Raw genomic sequence first — 21,453 nt, 5'->3', positions numbered from 1 at the left:
TTTTAATAAGAAGCGACCCCCGACTAAAACCTTCTGAAGGTCACTCAGGAGGGTGACCTTGACAACATATGTCAAGGTCAAGGTCATCGGAAGTGGGGCCCTAATTGTAAACATTTACCACAATCTTTTCTTTGGTTTCTTTTACCCCTATTTTATATATAATTCTTTTAAATTTGGTTGATTAGAGCCAACTTTATACGCAATCAAAGGTTTATATACGAATTTACAAAATCAAAGCTTCCTCTATGAGGAAGCAAAATAGAGTTTCTTCTTTATTAATAAGTCATAGTGATTTATTAATAAAGATTGCCAGTTATAGTCAATAAAGCCTCATTACTGTTATTTATTCACTGGCAAAGAAAATTTTCTCACTGTTTACTTGTATAATAATGTTTCAATTCAACGACACTTATCGAACCGACAGTTGTCGGTAGGCAGGAACGGAATACAGGCCCAGAAATGTAAATTTTATGCGACAGGCATCAAGGATTTGATTACATTATAATGATAAAGATAATCTCGCATTATAAGAACAAGAAAAATAACGTAATTATAAAAAAGATAACAAAATGTCAAAAGCATTAAGTATTTCAAATATAAAAATATGATTAAAATAATATTAAGATAATGGAAAAGAAATTGGATGAGTAGAATAACGCGCCGAAAAAAGAAAAGGATAATTATTAATTTAATATAGTTAAGAAAGAATTTTTTCATTTATTTTTATTAATGTTATTAAAAACTTAAAAAATATTTTTTTACAAACTGTCGTTTTACACAGTTCTTACAAGCTAACATTCTTTAGCTTTAGAATATTAACTTTTTAGAATATTAACTTTTTAGAATTTTCGATTATTAACCAATATCGTGAATTTCGTTCTAAATTTATTGCACTTTATTTGAATAAAGCTAGCTAAAAATATCTGTAGGTATTGCTATAAAATGTGTCGTTATAAATGCAGATAAAACAAATAAGTAATTAATGTCACTTAATTACATATACATCTTTTCTTAGTATTATTGAGTATGTTCATGGGTCTTTTGGTATATTTAGAAAACAGAGAAAAATATATTTATTATATAATGACAATCTCATCTTTTATCTCGCTAACATATTGCGCTATTAGAAAAATAGTGCCACAACTTAAACAATTTTGATTTTTAGTTAAACCCATAGTATACGTAAAAAGTATACATAAAATGTTAATTTATTATTAAAAAATTATATACCTAAATGTCATAGTGTCACAAGTATGATCTAAAAAAATCTCGAAAAAACCTAAGCAGTAGTATTTTTATTTCCAAAAAATTATAACTCAAGTGATACACATCACAAAATTACGTTACCTTATCAAAAATGAGTCGTGCTTCAAGTGATCTATTACAATTACAAAAAAGAAATAATATCTCTTTTTAAATTACAGCGCCAACTACAGAGAGAACATATTTTTCGAGATACAAAGATTACGGTCTACCACTTGTTATTTAGGTTTTTTCGAGGTGAAAAATTACAGAGGTAACAACACAAAATACAAATATTTTATTAAAATATTTAAACCCAACAAGGGAATACAAGGTATTTAAATACAAAGTTTATATGTATTTTAAAAGATTTAATCGCATCGCAAAAAATTACAGAGGTAGCAGTACAAAATTAAAATATTTTATTAAAATACATAAATTTTTCTTGTCAAAAAACTTGGCGCTACTAGCTAGACCTCAAAATTAGGTTAGCGTGGTGTGTATGTGCGAGCGAGTGATATGGGTGTGGGTGGTGTGTGTGTATGTGTGTGTGTGTATGTGTGTGACGGTGAATAATGCGGCTTATGATTAAGTATAGGATAAGTTTAGATTTTAAAGCGATTAGAATTAAGTATAGAATAAGTATAGAATATAAGTCATATTTACAATTGTAAAAGGTCTCTCTCTTTCTCTTTCTCTCTCTCTCTCTCTCTCTCTCTCTCTCTCTCTCTCTCTCTCTCTCTCTCTCTCTCTCTAGCAGCGCCAAGTTTTTTGACAAGAAAAATTTATGTATTTTAATAAAATATTTTAGTTTTGTACTGTTACCTCTGTAATTCTTTGCGATGCGATTCAATCTTTTAAAATACATATATTAAACTTTGTATTTAAATACCTTGTATTCCCTTGTTGGGTTTAAATATTTTAATAAAATATTTGTATTTTGTATTGTTACCTCTGTAATTTTTCACCTCGAAAAAACCTAAATAACAAGTGGTAGACCGTAATCTTTGTATCTCGAAAAATATGTTCTCTCTGTAGTTGGCGCTGTAATTTAAAAAGAGATATTATTTCTTTTTTGTAATTGTAATAGATCACTTGAAGCACGACTCATTTTTGATAAGGTAACGTAATTTTGTGATGTGTATCACTTGAGTTATAATTTTTTGGAAATAAAAATACTACTGTTTAGGTTTTTTCGAGATTTTTTGAGATACAAAGATTACGTTTACCACTTGTTACTTAGGTTTTTTCGAGGTATGATAATACTACCACTTTGTTTTTTTTTTTTTTTTTGAGGTAAAGATACTACTGCTTAGGTTTTTTCGAGATTTTTCGAGATACAAAGATTACGTCTACCACTTGTTACTTAGATTTTTTTAAGGTATAATACTACCACTGTTTTTTTTTTTCGAGGTAACAACATATACACTACTATGCGTGTACTTGGGGCGCCTTTCTTTACCTTTTTTTTAAAAAAAGGTAATTTTGTACGGATATGATATATGCGAAATCCGCCGCACGGGACAGAAATGTCATGTTATTCTTTTCAACCGGTTATGTTGCATATTGCGGACACTGGATAAATATATAGTGTCGTAACAAATTGACAGTGAATCACAGAGAAGGGTTCTACTGATTCTAACTCTTAACAAGTGTGTCGTTAAGAATTACAGAATAGGGATACAGACCTCTTCAAGAAATAGTATAAATTTTATTATAACAAAATATCGTAATTGTAATTGTGTTAGTTATCTCACAATTCAAAAAAATTAAATTAAATTTGTTTTTCCTCCCTCTTGAAAATTTTGAATTCTTAAGTTGTGACAGTATTCTTCTATGGATACAATATATAACTTTCCACGCACTTGTAATATAAAATAGGGTGTGTAACACGTGTATTAAGTTGAAAATTGGACGTACGGGTGATCGCACTCGCCTCCGGGTCGTGCGTCCACTCCGCACGTCCAATTTCCAACTTACAGCACTTGTTACACAAATAACTATTATATCACACGTGCGTGGAAAGTGGCCCAAATCTCTCGCGCGTGCGGAATCGGCCATCCGTCGCACAGATGACGCGCGCGCAATAGGCCACTTTCCACGCACTTTGTAATATAAAATAGGGTGTGTAACACGTGCGGGTTGAGAATTGGACACTCGTGCGGGTGATCGCACTCGCCTTCGGCTCGCACTCGTGTCCAATTCTCAACTTCCCGCACTTGTTACACAATAGTTATTTGTGTAACAAGTGAGGTAAAATGAAAGGTTACCGCACTCGCCTTCGGCTCGTGCGTAAACTCCGCACCCGGGAATTTTCATCTTTACACACGGCTTACACTCCCTATTTTATGTTCCATGTGCCTGAAAAGTGGTCTATCACGCACGCGTAGCGTGCGTAATGGGGCACTTTCCATGCACGTGTTGCATAAATAACTATTTTTACTACAATTTAAAATTTTTTTTGCCACATTCTTTTTATTAATTTCTTGAAAAAAACTTTGACAAAAGTATATGTAATATCTTACTTTAACGTAGATAAATCTCTGCAGGGCTAATTAATTCTACAGAATGCAAGTCAGTTACAGAAATACACTAATTCATGTAACATACTTTAACTCCGCATTTCCTCGCCACGGCAATGGTCAAGAAATGATTTGCTTTGTAGATATCTCCATTTATGGTCTCAATTTGCTAACAATCCAGGGAACAAAGTCTGTCACTTTCGTGTATATACCAGGCCATCCTTGCATGCCACAAGGCGATGGTCCAAATGATACAACGCCCACAGCGGTCCATCTGCCAGTACCATCGGCGATCCTCTCGACGGCCATCAGAGGTCCACCTGAGTCACCCCGGCACGAGTCTTTGCCTCTCTGGCCACCCGCACAGATTTGCCCATAGCCGAGTTGGACACCGGCGTTAGTGTAGGTCTGTTCGCACTGATCCTTATCCGCCAAGGGCAGCGCCAGCTTTAGTTTAATGTTTGAGGCAGAGCGGGTCTCTGTCTTGCCCCAGCCAGCCACATAGAGCTTGCCACCGAGCGACGAGCTGGACGGCAGGCAAATGGGCTTGATGAAGGTGGTGAATGTTACGTCGCGGCTGAGACGCAGCAGTGCAATGTCGTAGCGTTGATCCCGCGACAGTGGCCGATATTCTTCATGAGCGATCTGTTCCTCTACCCCTACGGTTACCGGATCATCAGCGCACACCACACTATCGTCACCATCTGGCACGCAATCTCTTTCAGCGTCTGTGTCGTATTCGCCCAGGCGGACACTGGTCAGGTGCCAGTTGACCGGTAGGTCCTTGCCCTTGATGCAATGAGCGGCGGTGAGGACGTAGCGTTTACTAATTAAGACGCCGCCGCATGCCGTCGCTCTGCCGTTGGCTGTAATACCATTGAAAAAATACATGTATGTAAACGTGTATGTAAACTTTTAAGAATATAATTGATTCTGATTTTTTATGCTTTCGCGGTGTGTATGATTTGAGTTTGGCTTCCTGATTACAACCGCGTGAAAGGTGGATGTTAAGAAACAGAAAATAATAATTATTATTTGTTCGTCAGGTCCGGGGAAAGTTATGAAAATCGAGATTATCAATTTTTGGAACAGTTATATGAAGCGTTTTTAAACTTTATACCTTTAATATATTTTTAAGATAAAATCAATTGCACATTTATGTATTGAAAGTTAAGTAATAAATGTAAAGAATTCAATTTCTTTGTTTACGTAACATATACATGTGTGTGTAGAGGTATATATTAGGTAATTATGAGAAAAATGTGCGTTATTCTCCTTTTAACTGAACCAGGACCACGAACAAGGATATGAGGAAATTTTAATCCCATTTTTTGTATGTGTGTGTGTGGGAAGGGTGCGTGCGTGCGTGCGCGCGCGCGTGTGTGGTGTGTATCCTTTCCATTTTTTTCTCTTCCTTTCTCATTGTATCATTCTCCTTTGCGTTATTCATATTCGTCACTATCGTTAGAACTTTGGTAGATTTTGTCTATAAAAAATTCATTCAGGTATTCTGCAAGAGCTTTAATAGATAGTTAATTCCGACAAAATCCAAAATACCAAAGAATCGCAATGTGCGAATAGCAACCCATCACTCGCAGGCCTACTTTGCAAGTGCATGAACAACAAATAAACTAAATTTATCTAGCCTAACTGGTCATACATGCAACACAAAAGAGAATGAGACAATGAGAAAAAAAGAGAAAAAATGAAAAAGACACAAACACGCACACGCATATGCACTGCACGCACACGCACACGCACACGCACACGCACACAAATGGGATCAAAATTCCCTCACGTCCTTGTTCGTGGCCTTGGGTTCAGCTTGTAAAAAGAAAATAACGCACATTTTTCATAATTACCTATATTACCTCTACACACACATGTATGTTACGTAAACAAAGAAATTAAATTCTTTATTTATTAATCTTTCAACATATAAATACAATTGATTTTATTTTAAAGATATATCAAAGGTATAAAGCTTAAAAATGTTTTATATGACTGTTCCAAAAATTGATAATAAATCTCGATTTCATAACTTTTCCCGGACCTGCTGGACAAATAGGGTAACTCCGGTATACATATACGCCGCACCTAAGGACAACTCAATTTATCGAGTACTATTTACTATGTTTAAGGCAAATGAATTATATCAATAAAAACTTTATATTGTCTATTACTATAAAAAAATTAGAAATATGAAATATTTATTCCTTATATTTAACAAAAGAAACTTTTAGAAACCCTTGCATTTTTGCCATAAAGGTGGAATATATGATATTCATAGGTGGAATATACGCCTTATAAAATATTACAAATAATATTTATAAATAAGAGAATAAAATGTCATAATAAGTTATAAAATGTGTGTAAAAAGTTTATTAAGATGTAAGAATGATAAACAAATTATAAAACTGAAAAATTTTTAAAAGAAAAAAGAAGAGCGATAGATGCATTAAAGATTATTGTTATACGATCCAAAAAAAAAAGGAAAAAGAACACATAGGAGATTTTGAGTTTTACAAAATGTCTGTACTATGGCATAAATCCCGCATGCTAAAAATGCCGTATATTCTAAACAGGAGGGATATAGAAGATATCAAGCTAAACAAAAAATGCAAGAGCTACGCACTTCCCGCGAAAAACAGTTAATTGTATTTTAAATATGGTTCACACACACATATTAGTCATTTACATGAACGAAATTAAACTTAAATAAAAACCAAATATTAAATTTAAAAGTAATTAAATTCAAATATGTTCCTAATATGGATCGAAATTAAATTTAAATAAGATCTTGCTATTGGATTTAACTTGTCTAGGCGCATATATGGATCATATTAATATTTAATAAGCATCTAACAAACCTGAGTTCAAATTTTATTTATATTTGGAACAAATAAGATTTTAATTAACATACAAATTAAATTTTTATTTAATTGAAAGTGTTCCCGTTGATCCATTATATATTTATATTTAATCAAAAATTGTAATGCATAAGATTTCAATAAATCTGATTATGTTAATCTTGCGTTGTAGTCTATTAAATTAAAGGTTTATTATTGAACCTATTTTTGTCATTATCAATCACAAATCTATTTATTATGTTTTACTGTCTACACGTACATATGGATGGGTAAAAACCACAGTGGTGTAAGTCAAATTTTTTAAAATATTTTCTCGTGTGCATAGATGCAATCTGTACAATATATAAATTCCATCTGCAAAATATCAAAGCTTACCTAAAAAAAAAAATTTTCCTTAAAAGTTGAGCAAAATCGAACAAGTTTTAGAGGTCGCTATCAACGATTTTCAATATTTTTGATTAAAAAATCGGTTTTTTTTCAAATGTTCAAAATTGCATAACTTTTCGAGTTTTAATGATAGAGGCATGAAATTTTCAAGGAATCTTCGTCAATTCATGTAGTTTATGAATATCGAGTTAGAAAATTTATTTTCGGAAACAATTTTTTTACGTTTCTTTTGTTTATAATAAAAAAATAATCATCTATAACAAATAGGCGCCAGCAATCTGGGACATGGTTTTGACTTTAAATTACATCTAGGTAATCCAAAAATACATTTCAATAATCAAATGCTTGAACATCGGAGAATTTGTTGCTGAAAATTTGTTTAAACAACAAATTTAAAAAACCACGTTACCCGTAATGAAAAAATAACGCATGTCATAATCTTTATTTAGGTGTCTGTATTGCATTCCAACTTTTGTTGTCAAATTTAAGTTGATAGAATAATAAATTATCCAAATGCTACATATTCAATAATTTTTTGTTACAACATCAACTTCTTTTCTGCCTAATACAATAACACCATTCAATTTTACGAATTGCAATTGTTTTTTTACTGCGACTCATATTTGTAAAATGGATAGATTAATAACAATGCTAATTTTTTTGTATTTTGTCACAATAATTTTATTTTCAAAGAACAATAAGTACATTGTATTTATAATAAAATTATTATGACAAATTACAAAAAAAGTAGCATTGTTATATATATATATATATATATATATATATATATATATACAGGGTGAATTTTAATGGATGTCCCATCCTTTTACCATCAATACTTCATCGAGCATCCTTTTTTTGATAAAGAGCACTTCTTATATAGAATAATTGTTAAACTTTACGTCTTCGTTACAAAATGGAAAATTTTTTTATATATATAGAAAGAAAATTGAGACAAATTGGCAGATGACAATTGTGAATGGGACATCCATTAAAATTCACCCTGTATATATATATATATATATATATATATATATATATATATATATATATTATATATAACATTAACACAATTATTTTTTTTAAACCACGTTCAACTACAATAATTAAATTATTTGTATTAAACTAATTAATAATTTTAAAAATAAGTAATTTACCTAAAACTAATTATTCTTTATTAAAAAAAAAAAATTAACAAGCACAGTGACAACTGTGCCGCAATTAACACGTAGAACTACGTCTATTAGAATATAACATAACCAACGAAGAGCGAAAACATTTAGCAACCAACGAAGAGGTCGCAGTATCCAAAATTCCCAATATTAAAAAATTTTCAAAAAATCGATGAAGTATCAAGAGAACATAACCAACGATGAGCGAAAACATTTAGCTTACATCGAAATCTTTCAAAAACTATATAATAAAGTATATTTTCCTTTAATACTTTTCGAGAACAAACCCATATCGAAAAATTAACCACGAAAACATTTAGCTTACATCGAGAGCTTTCAAAAATTATATAATAAAGTATATATTTTTTTAATACTTTTCGAGAAAAAGAAAACGTTGCATGAAAACGTTGCAAGAAAACGTTGCAGTCATACCCCCATACCCCCCGAGAAAGACGTAGTTCTACGTCAAAAAATAATATTCATTAATAAAAAAATTAATAATTATTATTTATTAATTATTAATTTTCAAATAAGTAGTAATTTATACATGGATTCTTAGACTTCCGGGGCTGACAATGAGTAAGTAGAGAGAAGCATGCCTGTCAAACGCGTCAGTGTTTTATCTGCCGTTCCTTCGCCGTGGGGCAACTTTGTTTCAGGTGGTTTGCGCATGCACAGATATGCAGGACTGACTGCAGATATAAATCGGCAGTGTAGGACTCCTACAGTAGGAGTCGAATAGGGTGCATCCCGATGGAGAAGGAATAGCGGAACGGAACAGTAACGGAAAAGAGATATGGTGGGGGGTTAACCAATCAGAGTAGTTCCGTTTCAATTCCGTTCCGTGTTATAGTGAGTGGGTTCCCCATGGCACGGAGCTGTTACGGAACGGAAAAGAAACGGAAAAATTTGTGGAAAGAGGTGCTGAAGAGATAAAAAGCAAGAAAAGGATTTAGATGGACGAGAAGAGAGAGGAGGGCAAGAAAAAAGATATTAACTTGAAGAAAGACGAGAAGGAGAACAGGACAATAGAAAAAAGTAGAATTACAGGAGGCAGATCCACGAGGGCGGAAAAGCTGTCAAGAATAAGAGATAGGACAGGAAGCCAAGGATCAATTATAATACGTAAGGAAAAGAGGAAGGGAGGAAGAAAAAGAAATAGCAGAAAAAGCCGAAAAAGAAATACTGGCAAAGTTTAGTAAAGAAAAGAGTGATAAGATTGCCGCCAAACAAGATAAAAAGAGAGGAAAAGAAAGAAGAAGGCATGGAGGCGGAAAAAATGCTGAAAGAGATTTAGCGAAAATGGATGAACAAGAGAGAGAGAAAGAAAGAAGGATAAAGAAGAGATAATGAAAGAGATACACGACCTGAGGGAGGATTATAGAATGATAGAAATGCTTTGGGAAGAGCAAAAAGCGAGTTTAGAAAATCGAATAAAACAGTTAGAGGAGAAAGTAGAAAAAATGAAGAATAGCGGAGGGGAAAAGCTAGAGAGCAGAGAACTAATGAAGAAGATGAAGAAGATGGAAAGAAACTCTGAATTAGCCAAAAGGAGAAGAAGGAAAAATAATATAATTATAAAAGGAATGAAAGTAGAAAATGGAGGTAAAAGAAAAGAGAAGATGGAGAAATTCCTTGAAGAAGAAATCACCAAAAAGAAGGTCGAAGTGGACGAAGTACAGGTAATAATTGGCCGGGGATAATACAAAATGACGCTAGTCAGATTCAATAGATGGGAGGATAAAAAAGAAATAATGGCAAAGAGGAAAGAGATAGGAAAAGCAAGAAAGATATTTATGGATGACAACCTGACGGCAACAGAGAGGCAGATATAAATAAAGCATCTATGGAGTATAGTTAAAGCAGAGAGAGAAAAGGGGAAGAAAGCAACGGTAGGATATCAAAGAATATGGATTGACAATTGCGAATGGAAATGGAATGAAAGCACCGAAATGCTAGAAAACAGAGATGTTTTTCCGAAAGAATAGAGAAGAGAGAGGACAGGGAGAGGGAGATAAGGAAAGTGAGAGAGGAGGGAGAAAAGGAAAATAAGGCGGAAAAAGGAAGAGGATTAAGGATATGGGTAAAAGTTTACAATAACTTACACAGCTCGGATTACTTTGACCTTGACATATGTTGTTAAGGACATAATACTGAGTAACTTTTCCTTATAACTTAATCGGCGGTCGCTGTTTATTAAAAAGTTATTAACAAAAAAAAGTTTGGCGACCTCACCGATTTCAATGACCTTGATATATGTTGTCAAGGTCATGACCCCGAGTGACCTTCAGAAGGTTTTAGCCGTTGCTCGTTATTCGTTAAAAAGTTATTAACAAAAAAGTTTGGAAAATACGTAGGTTAGATGACGCGCTTTACAAGTATTTAACTGTTTAAAGCGCGTCACTAATCTACATAGGTTAGATGACGCGCTTTAACAGTATTTAATTGTTTAAAGCGCGTCAACTAACCCATGCGTAAACTATTTCGGGGCTACCGCACCTCCCCCGAAAGCAGGGGGGGTGTGGGTGAACCTCGGTTCGCGTAAAAAGTATATGCGTGAACTATTTCGGGGCTACCGCACCTCCCCCGAAAGCAGGGGGGGTGTGGTTGAACCTCGGTTCGCGTGAAAAGTGTATGCGTGAACTATTTCGGAGCTACCGCACCTCCCCCGAAAGCAGGGGGGGTGTGGGTGAACCTCGGTTTGCGTGAAAAGTGTATGCGTGAACTATTTCGACATATATATTAGTTATTTATGCCTTCCAATACTCAAAATAGCTGCTATATTTTTCAAACTTTTTTTGTTTATAACTTTTTAATAAGCAGCGACCGCCGATTAAGTTATAAGGAAAAGTTACTCAGTATTATGTCCTTGACAACATATGTCAAGGTCAAAGTAATCCGAGCTGTGTAAGTTATTGTAAACTTTTACCAGGATATGCTTTTGGAACGTGGTGGGACTAATTAATAAATGTAAGGAAACATGGGATTATTTGGAGAATTTTGACGTAATAGGACTAGTAGAAACATGGATGGAGGAAGATAAATGGAGGAAAATTAAAAATAAATTGTTCAGCAAATTTATTTGGAATTGTGTACCAGCGAAAAGGGAACACAGGAAAGGAAGAGCAAAAGGAGGAATAATAACAGCAGTCAACAAGAATTTAAAACTTACAGAAGTTAAGGAGATTAGCGACGAGGTGGTAGAAAGCAGATTAGAGTATAATGGAAACAAATGGAGAATAATCACGTTGTACAGTCAAAACATGGAAGATACGATGGAAACACTAAAAGAGAAGGTACAAGAAGAGAATGAAGAATGGGTGCTAGTGGGAGGTGATTTCAACGCGAGGACGGGAAGCAGAGGAGGACCGATAAATGAGGAGAAAGAGAAAGAAAAGAAAAGCGAGACCAGAAAGTCAGTAGATAAAGTGGTAAATAGGGAGGGACGAAAGAGAATGGACAATATTAAATGGGAGTTTCGGAAGGGAAGGAGGATGGACTTATATAGGAGACTTGGGATCATCGGTTATAGACTATGTCTTTGAGAATGACAGAGCAGGAGAAGAAATAAATATGGTGGAAGAAGGAATTAGAACGGAATCGGACCATGTTCCGCTGGAGGTGGAGTTGACAGGATCTCGGGTGATGGAGACGGCGAGAAGGAAGAAAGAAATGGAATTAGAGAGAAGCGACTGGACAGAAGATGGGAGGAGAAAATATTATGAGAAATGCGAAGGATGGTCGAGTACACAAATAAATACAGGATATCTGGAAGGAGATAAAAGAAAAAGTAAAGAGCGCTATCACGAAGCAGAAGAAAAGGATAATACCATGGAGATTAGGAAGAAAAGAATGGTATAATAAAGAATGGAAGGAAAGGAAAAAAAGATTAAGGAGATTGATGAGGGACTGGAAGAAGGGAAAGATCGGAAAAGAAGAGTATGTGAGGGAAAGAAAGGAGCACAAGGAATGGTGTAAGGAGCAGAAGGGGAGGCACGAAAGCGAGGAAGAAGAAAAGATAAGGAATATTAAAAACGAAGCGGAAGCTTGGAAGTATATAAATAAGTACAGGAAAAAGAAAACTAAGGGGATAAGCGAGAAGATACAAATGGACGAGTAGAGAGACCACTTCATGGAAATGTTAGGAGGGACAGAGGAAAGAGTGGTGCTAGACATAGAAGACGAGGGAGAAGAAGATGGCACGAGAGTGGAGGTAACAAAGAGAGTCGAAGAAATATCGAGCGAAGAGGTTTAAAGTAATAAAGAAACTGAAAATAGAAAAGGATTGAGAACGAGGCGTGGAGATTTATGCAAAAGGATATAGGTGAAGAATTCCTGAAGTTAATCAACAGAATCTGGAAAAGAGAGGGCATACCGGGAGATTGGAATAAAGGTACGATTAGTCTAATACATAAAAGAGGAGAGAGAAACAACCCAAAAAATTACCGAGGAGTTACTTTAATGAATACGGCGTACAAAATATATGCAAGTATCTCAAATGCGAGGTTGGAGAAAGAAGTGGAGTCTAAGTTAAGGGAAGGGCAATTCGGGTTTAGAAAGAACAGAGGAACGATGGATGCAGTATACACGGTAAATTATGTAGCGAATGAGGAGCTGAGTAAGAAAGATGGAAAGGTTTTTGCATTTTTTGTGAACCTTAAGGCAGCTTTCGATAAAGAGGATAGAAGGAAATTGAATAAAATAATGAGAAAGATAGGAATTGAAGATAACTTGAGACAAAGAATAATGGAGACATACAAAGAAACAAAAAACGTAGTAAAGATAAGAGATAAGAAGACAGAGGAATTTTGGACAGAAAAGGGACTAAGACAAGAATGCCCGTTGAGCCCGAACTTCGGCAGTGTTGTACATTATTCGAATAAATTTTTATTCGATTACGAATAACGAATATATTTTTTATTTGTTATTCTTTATTCGTTGGTAGAATTATTCATCATTAAAATTATTCATTATTTACAGTTAAATATGTTTATTCGTTATTTTTATTCGTTATTTAACACTTAAATACTTTTAAAGCGCGTCCTTCCAAAGATCACTCAGGAGGGTGACAACATATGTCAAGGTCAAGGTCATCGGAGGATGGTCCCTATTACTGCATAATTACCGTTCTTTATGCCTTCCAATACTCAAAATAGCTGCTATATTTTCCAAACTTTTTTTGTTAATAACTCTTTAACGAATAACGACCGCCGGCTAAAAACTTCTGAAGGTTACTCAGGAGGGTGACCTTGACAACATATGTCAAGGTCAAGGTCATTGGCGAGTGCGGTCTTTTTGTAAATAATTACCAAATACTGCAGTTTATATATTCAAAATGAGATACAAGCCCTCTAGGGAAAACATTTAAGAACAATATCATACAATTTGAACTAAGATTAAAAGCCTAGAAAAAAAGTTGCATGCTTTTAATTTATTTGATATGTACAAAACCACATGCAGGTTGATAGGATAAGCAGTATTGCGTGTAGCGAGAGATGGCGCAGCGAACAAGGGCAGATTACTATAATTAGACAAGGATAGATATAGAGAAAACAGGATTAAAAATGTTGACATTATCGACATCGAGAAAGTTCGGCCTTCGCTACAGAATCCTCTGAAGTTCATATTTAACTGTTTTTCGCGGGTTGTATTTTGCTGTATTCCATCATTTACTATTCCTCTATACACTTATGTATCATGAAATAACCATTAAACCTTTTACACTCTTTGTAAAGAGTGTAATCATTTTACGTAGGTCGTAATATATGATCGCGCTACTTACTACGGTGAGAAATCGATTCAACTCACGACGGTATTGTTAATATTAACAGTAAAGAACTGAAATTACAATACAATCCTAATATGGCATAAAGGCACATAACAGCTATTAACATTGTGATTGCGAGCAAGTACTTTTATTCGTTCTATTTTTTCTAACTTCTGGCTGCAAAAATCCTCGCGCGGCGTATTATTATTATTATTATTATTTTCTGTTTCTAAAAGATCCCAGAAACAGTTTCCAATGATTAGTTCAGATTTCGCGAGTAAACCAAAAATGGTTTATTTTTAACATCCTCTTTTTATTATATAATATTTATTTGATTCCTCGAACAATAAAGGATTCACGCGGCTGCAACCCGGAAGCCAAACTCAATGGACATAATTTACGTTAAATTATAAGACTGACTGCTTACATGATATATGAAATAATAACTTGAGAATTTATATTAAGAATGTTCTGGAGAGTTTGTCAAAATGCTACGAAGTTAATGAAAATTTAATATCATATTTTGTATTCTGTTTCAAAGTTCGGGGCCAAATTTTAGATCGATTCACAATTTAAATAAAAACTTATCAATTTTTGAATATCCAAGTTTTAACACGTAACCTTATGGCGTTACAGAGAAAAGTGTACCCAAAACTAAAACCATTACCCAAGTAATACATCGCAGTCAAAATGATGTCATTTTGACTGCGATGGTGTTACTTGGATAAAAAATGCTACTAATATAAGGTAACTCCGGTATATACACCGCACCTAAGGAAAACTTAATTTATCGAGTACTATTTACTGTGTTTAAGGCAAATAAATTATACCAATAAAAACTTTATACTGTCTACTACTATAAAAAAAATTAAAGAAATATGAAATATTTATTCTTTATATTTAACAAAAAAAGCGTTTAGAGACTCTTGCATTTTTGCCATATATCCCGTAGGGGTGGGATAATGATATTCATAGGTGGAATATACGTCTTAAAATTACAAGTCAAAAAATTACAAGTATATAATGTTTATAAATGAGGCAATAAAATGTCATAATAAGTTATAAAATGTGTGTAAAAAGTTTATTAAGGTGTAAGAATGATAAACAAATTATAAAACTGAAAAATTTTAAAAAGAAAATAGACGAACGATAGATGCATTAAAAGTTATTGTTATATCATCAAAAAAAAAAAAAAGGAAAAAGAACACATAGGAGATTTCGATTTTTACAGAGTGTACTATGGCATAAATTCCGCACGCTAAAAATGCATATATCCTAAACAGGTGGGATATAAGATATTAAGCTAAATAAAGAATACAAGAGCTATGCACTTGTATTTTGCTGTATTCTTTCTTTACTATCGCCTTTACACTTATGTACCATGAAATAACCATTAAACCTTTTACAACACTCCTTACAGTAATCATTTTACGTAGGTCGTGATATATGATCGCACTTACTACATTGAAAAAGCGATTCAACTCACGACGGTTTCGTTAATATTAACAATAAAGAACTGAAATTACAACACATAACTAATATAGCATAAAGGCACATAACAGAATAATTGAGAGCAAATACCTTCATTCTTTCTATTTTCTCTGACTTCGGCGGCGTAAATCCCCGCGCGGCGTAAATCCCGGAGATACCCTAATAATATTTTACACACAAGTATACTCCGTTCAACGAGAGATTGAGAGTAGATCGGATGAAAACTCGTCCGTCTCACGCAGGTCCCCCCCCCCCATAGAAGGCCTAGAAAGCCCCCCTTTACACTGCCGTGTCATATACGAACGCGCTACGCTCTCCCCACTTTGCCCACCTATGCGCAGAACCACTCTCAATCTCTCGTTGAACGGAGTATAGATCATCAACAAACAAAAATTTTCTTTGAAAAAAAAAATAGTAATAACAGTTATTTACAGTCACTATATAAATCTACGTCTTTTATATTCTATTAGATTTGCCATCTATTTACATATATTTTCTTGTCATTGGATCCCTGGAGAATTAATATCGGTGTTTTTAACATTTCCTGCATACTTTTGGGATGGTGTCTCCAGAACATCCTTAATTCATAATTATATATAATTTTCTCCTACTCACGTTTTTGATATTCTAATAGCGCCATCCAGGGAAACTCGCTGAGTTCGGTGCGTTCACCGCCGACGATTCTCTGCGACAAGTCGCGGCCGCAGTCATTCGGCAGCAGCGGATTGTTTGCCAGATCTATCTGAGTATTTTCGTCAGACTGTGGAGTGGTTGGTTCCAAGTTCCAGCCCTGCGTAGTTCCAGGGTTCGTCACAAGGCCGCCCGGACGGGTGTCGATGCTCGCCCTGTCGATGCAGCACACCAGCGGATTCGAGCCCTCAAAGCCACAATGATTGCGCCTCAGATAGTCAATGGCCTGCTCCCGCGATTGTTGTAGAATATTAGACACCATTGCGCAGTCACGCGCGATTATGCATGCGCCCATCTGGCCGTTGACTCTACAGTCCGTCCGCGAACTTTGGTACTCTACGAAAAAGAAGAATAAAACGTCAGAGAGAAAAATATTATTGATAAGAAATATAATCAATTATCATATTATCAATATTAGAATTGCGAATAAATCTATTCAGCTTTTAGTTTTAAGAACAAATTAAAAGTTAATTGCCTCTTGGCGGAATACCGCGATTCTTGCTTACGTAAAAAGCTTTTTCGAATTGGAAGGTAATTATACTTCGTATAATAGCGTCGTTTTAATAATACATGCAATTTTTTTTTTATGTCTTGTTATCCATCTACCCTAGTAAAAAGATACGTAAAATCCACGTTTCTTTCACGTGGATCATCTACGTAGAGTTTATTACATGGACAGACTAGTGGACCATCCGCTCAAGAACGGTACAAAAATCTACGTGGAATCTACATATGAAAATTCCACGAATTTTTCACGCAAATTCTAGTTTTATAATGGAGTGGATTTCTTCCATACATACAATGTTTTAAGAAGTGTCAAAAATAGAAGGAAAAAAACCTCCCAAGTATCAACTAACAACAGTAACATTGTTAGTTGCTTGGCGTTTACTAGGTATAAGAAAATACCGGTCACTCATCCAAGTAGTAGTAATCGCGCCCAATGTTGCTTGACTTTTCGCTGATCGAACGGATTAACGGTGACCTCCTAGCTCCAACGCTTCCTTCTTACTTACCCGAGAAAAAATGGGTATAATATGGTCAGATGTAAAAATATATTATTAGATATGAAAAGATCTAAATTTGATATAAAAAAATCTAATTTTATATAAATTTTATGTGATCATATATAATCAGATCCGAAATTTGGCGCGATATGATCATATCTTTATGTAATCATATTTGACTTGATCTATATATATATATATATATGACAATAAATCTGTCATATAATAAAATAAAATCGAATATTATAATTACATAAAGATTATACATATATAATCATATTCAACCAGATCAGTTATCATACGTATAATAAGATCAAGTTGAATATGATTATATAAAGATATGATCATATTGCGCCAAATTTTGGATCTGATTATATATAATCATAAAAAATTTATATAAAATTAGATCTTTTCATATCTAATAATATATTTTTACGTCTGACCATATTATACATATTTTTTTCTCGGATATACTCATATAGGGTAACTCCGGGATTTATCCCCGCCGCGCGGGGATTTATGCCGCAGAAGTCAGAAAAAATAGAAGGAATGAAGGTATTTGCTCGCAATTATTCTGTTATGTGCCTTTATGCTATATTAGTTATGTGTTGTAATTTCAGTTCTTTACTGTTAATATTGAATTTTGAAAGATGGTACCTTTCCATCTCTTTGGAAGCAATGTCTCGTCTCTCCGATTTTTAAAGGTGGTGATCGTCAATCAGTTACTAACTATCGTCCTATATGTAAACAAAATATTATGCCGAAAATCTTTTAAGGCATTGTTGCTCGAAAACTTGGCTCCCTTTGTAAAAACATTATTATAAAAGAACAACATGGATTTGTACCGGAACGCTCGACAACGACAAATCTTGTTAATTATTACGATTTTTTAACTTCTGCTGTTGAGAGTGGATCCCAGGTTGACTCAGTTTATACCGATTTTAGAAAAGCCTTTGACTCAGTTAATCATACAATATTAATGTGTAAACTTCGATCTCTAGGGTTCCACAGTGGGCCAAGAGCTGGACAAAAATCCATTTTTGCACTTGTTGCTAAATTTATATTGCAATATATTTTTGTTTTTCTTACTTCCTGAGATAATACTTTCCATAAGCATAAGGTCTTCAATGGTGTTCTTGTTTTCATTCAGTACTGACAATGTAAATCACAATTAAAATTGTGTAACTCTTATACAGAATATATATGTGTTTATTTTATAATTATATCGTTGAATGTAAGCCTTGGGGCTTATTTGGGGAATATTTTTAATATAACTGTTTATTTTTAATGGGAAAAAAGCACAGCTTACTTATACAATAATATTATGAAAAAACTTTGGTTTTTTTAAGTAAAACGTAATAAAAAAAAATTTGTCATTTTTCTTTTAATATATTTTGAGTGTTCCACATCGTTCCACTTGGAGACTACATGCATTTTGTTAGTTGATACTTAAACTTCAAAATCACGCCTGATTTTTGTGCGCTCACGTGCGCTTTCAAAAATGGCGTGCGGGCTCGCGCGGCGAAAGGGTTCGACTCGCGCTCGCTACGAGGCGCATCGCCGGTATATTCTCGCGTGATTAAGATTCAACATCGACCCCTATATCTAGGGCAGCTCGGCAAACAGGAATTATTAATTCTTTAGAGCTAATAAATGATTTCTCTATTATTAGAAAACCTTGGTTTTAAATTTATTCGGACCTTCTTAAGAATCGAAATCCTTCTTTTGAATCGATCTTCTCGAGACGAGTCTGGATTTCCCAAATCTTCTCGATTTTTGTCGTGCTTTTCAGCTCTTCGTCATCTTAGGCCAATCTTCGGATCAGCCTCGAGCAGCTTCCTATTTTCCTTGATCCACACACCAGAAGGCGTGCATCAATCTGATTCAATTATTCCATAGCATAGCATAAGATATTTAGGTACATTGCAGTATTGATTGCCGTGAAAGATAGCTCTAGATAAAATGGAGTTTAGTCCTACAAGAAAAGATTTATTTCTATTTTTGTATTCAAAAAGAGATCAGTCAACGTCATTTAATTTTAAGACAAAGCAGTTACAAGAATATGTGATTCAAAATCTGAAGTTAGATAATCGTCATAAAGAGGTAAAACAGAAGGTTTTGCGAGTTGTTACAAACTTTTGTAAGGATATTTCTAGAAAATTGTGTAAAGCCCGAAGACATTGGGATTTGGTTTTGAAGCAGAATGAATCTTGGTTAAATGAAAAAATCAAGTTTCCTTCTATTGAAATTGATTCTCAAATTGAAGCGCCATTCTCTGTAAGTGCTCGTACTAAAAGGGGACGACCACAAAAATTATTTGACAACTCTTGTAATCGCACAAAGCTTAGAAAAACACTAGAATTACGAAGATCAAGTGGAACTGAATTAGCATATGCTGCATCAGTAAATCTTCATTTAGAGGGAAACAGTGCAGGTGCGAAAACGGTAAGAAATGTAGCACTTTCAACTTCTAAAAATATTGATGGCAATCTAAAAAGAAATCTGATATTTACACCTTACTCTGCTGATGAAGCATTAGCCATGATTGCGACCAATAAGTTGACTAAACATCAATATCTCAACATCAGATTAGAAGCAAAAGTAAGGGGGGTCGATTTATATCCTTCTTACCATAAAATAAGAGAAGCCAAAACTAGATGTTACCCTGAAAATATTACGGTGACTGAGCAGAGAGCAGAAATAGAGTTACAATCACTTCTGAATCATCTAACAAAACGTCTAGTGATGGTCAGTGAATCTGTTCTGCGCACACTTTCTCCCGCATGTCTCTCAAATTTAATTTTGATCGTAAAATGGGGTTTTGATGGTAGTACCAGGCCACTCACTGTATAAGCAACGATCTCTTTCAGATTTAGATGACCAAAGCCTTTTCATTACTTCACTCGTACCCTTAGAGCTGTATACATTTGTATCTAATTCACCAGACAAAATAATCGTGTAGAGAAATAATTGCCCGGCATCTCCTCGAGGCTGTATACCAATAAGAATTCAGTTCATAAAAGAGACTACTCAAGTATCTCAAGCTGAAAGAGATCACATTCAATGACAAATAGATCATCTTTCTCCAAGTGTTATTAGACATGACGAATTAGGGGACATAAAAATTACACACTCTTTGGTGTTGACAATGGTAGACGGTAAAGTCTGCAATGCCCTTACTGAAACAGCTTCTTCACAAAAATGTTATGTTTGTGGGTCAAAGCCAACGGTTCGGAGGTTCTCTTTTGCGTTGGATATCCTGCTTCCTATCAAACAGGTCTCAAGTCATAAAATTTAATAATAGCTTCTCCAGAAGCATAAATGTTTTGTCTGGAGTGCCGCAGGGCTCACATCTTGGCCCTCTTTTATTTGTTTTATTTATTAATGACATAGCTGCTTTTATTAAATTCTGCTTCTTCTTATTGTATGCTGGATGACCTTAAATTATACCGTCGGATTAATGGACCTGCTGATGCGCTTTTATTACAACATGACTTATTCAAACTTGAGGCCTGGTGTAGGAGGAACTGTCTTCGGCTTAACGTCTCTAAATGTTTTGTCATTCATTTTACTCATAGACGTAACTCATATTTATATAACTATACTCTTGATGGTTTACCTCTCTCAGCAGTGCGCGAAGCTCGAAATCTCGGGGTCTTATTCAGCGCGGACTTATCATTCAATACACATATACAATCAATAGTTTCATCTGCTTATAGAACGCTTGAACACATCCTCCGATGGGGTAGATTTTTTAAGAATATAACCACTTTAAAATTATTATACTGTACGTTAGTTCGCCCCAAGTTGGAGTACTGTTCCATAGTTTGGTCTCCGTATTTTAAATGCCATCAGTTATTGATTGAACGTGTGCAGCACAAATTCCTGCGTATGGCTGCTTATCGGCTAGGTAAACCCATGTCAATTACTTGCCATGACTACTGCACTATATTAGATAGATTAAATCTGCTATCGTTAGAAAGTAGGAGACTAACCTTTGACCTTACATTTATTTTTAAGCTTCTCAATCACTCCACTGATTGTCCGGATTTGTTGGAACGTATCTATTTTAACATCCCGACTAGAGAATTAAGACAGTACTCCATCTTCCATCTCGGGTATCACCGTACTTTGTATAGCGCAAATTCTTGTGTAAATAGGCTAATAATATCTGCAAGTAATTTTTCCAATAGGGTTGACTTTTTTGGTGGCTCTGTATCAGCTTTTAAACAACAACTTTCTCGTCTACTCTTGTAACCTGAATGTTCTCCATATTATGTTGTAAAATTTTAATTTTATTTTATTGTT

The 21,453-nt window shown here is 34.4% G+C and overlaps 1 protein-coding gene across 1 annotated transcript in view; it reads right to left on the bottom strand.

The window, feature by feature from the left end:
- Window positions 1-697: 697 nt before the first annotated feature.
- LOC139821663 (CLIP domain-containing serine protease HP8-like) overlaps window positions 698-21,453 on the bottom strand; it is a 29,198-nt gene continuing 8,442 nt past the window's right edge. The window contains exons 2-3 of the mRNA XM_071792877.1: window positions 16,067-16,477; window positions 698-4,630 (exon numbers count right to left, since the gene is read on the bottom strand). Of these exons, the coding sequence (XP_071648978.1) occupies window positions 3,918-4,630; window positions 16,067-16,477 (1,124 nt within the window). The 3' untranslated portion in view covers window positions 698-3,917. The remainder of the gene's footprint in view (window positions 4,631-16,066; window positions 16,478-21,453) is intronic.

This window comes from Temnothorax longispinosus, chromosome 11, assembly GCF_030848805.1.
Source record: "Temnothorax longispinosus isolate EJ_2023e chromosome 11, Tlon_JGU_v1, whole genome shotgun sequence".
Taxonomy (NCBI): Eukaryota; Metazoa; Arthropoda; class Insecta; order Hymenoptera; family Formicidae; genus Temnothorax; species Temnothorax longispinosus.
The sequence above is the reverse complement of the archived record's forward strand: the minus strand, read 5'-3'. Positions and strand labels throughout refer to the sequence as shown.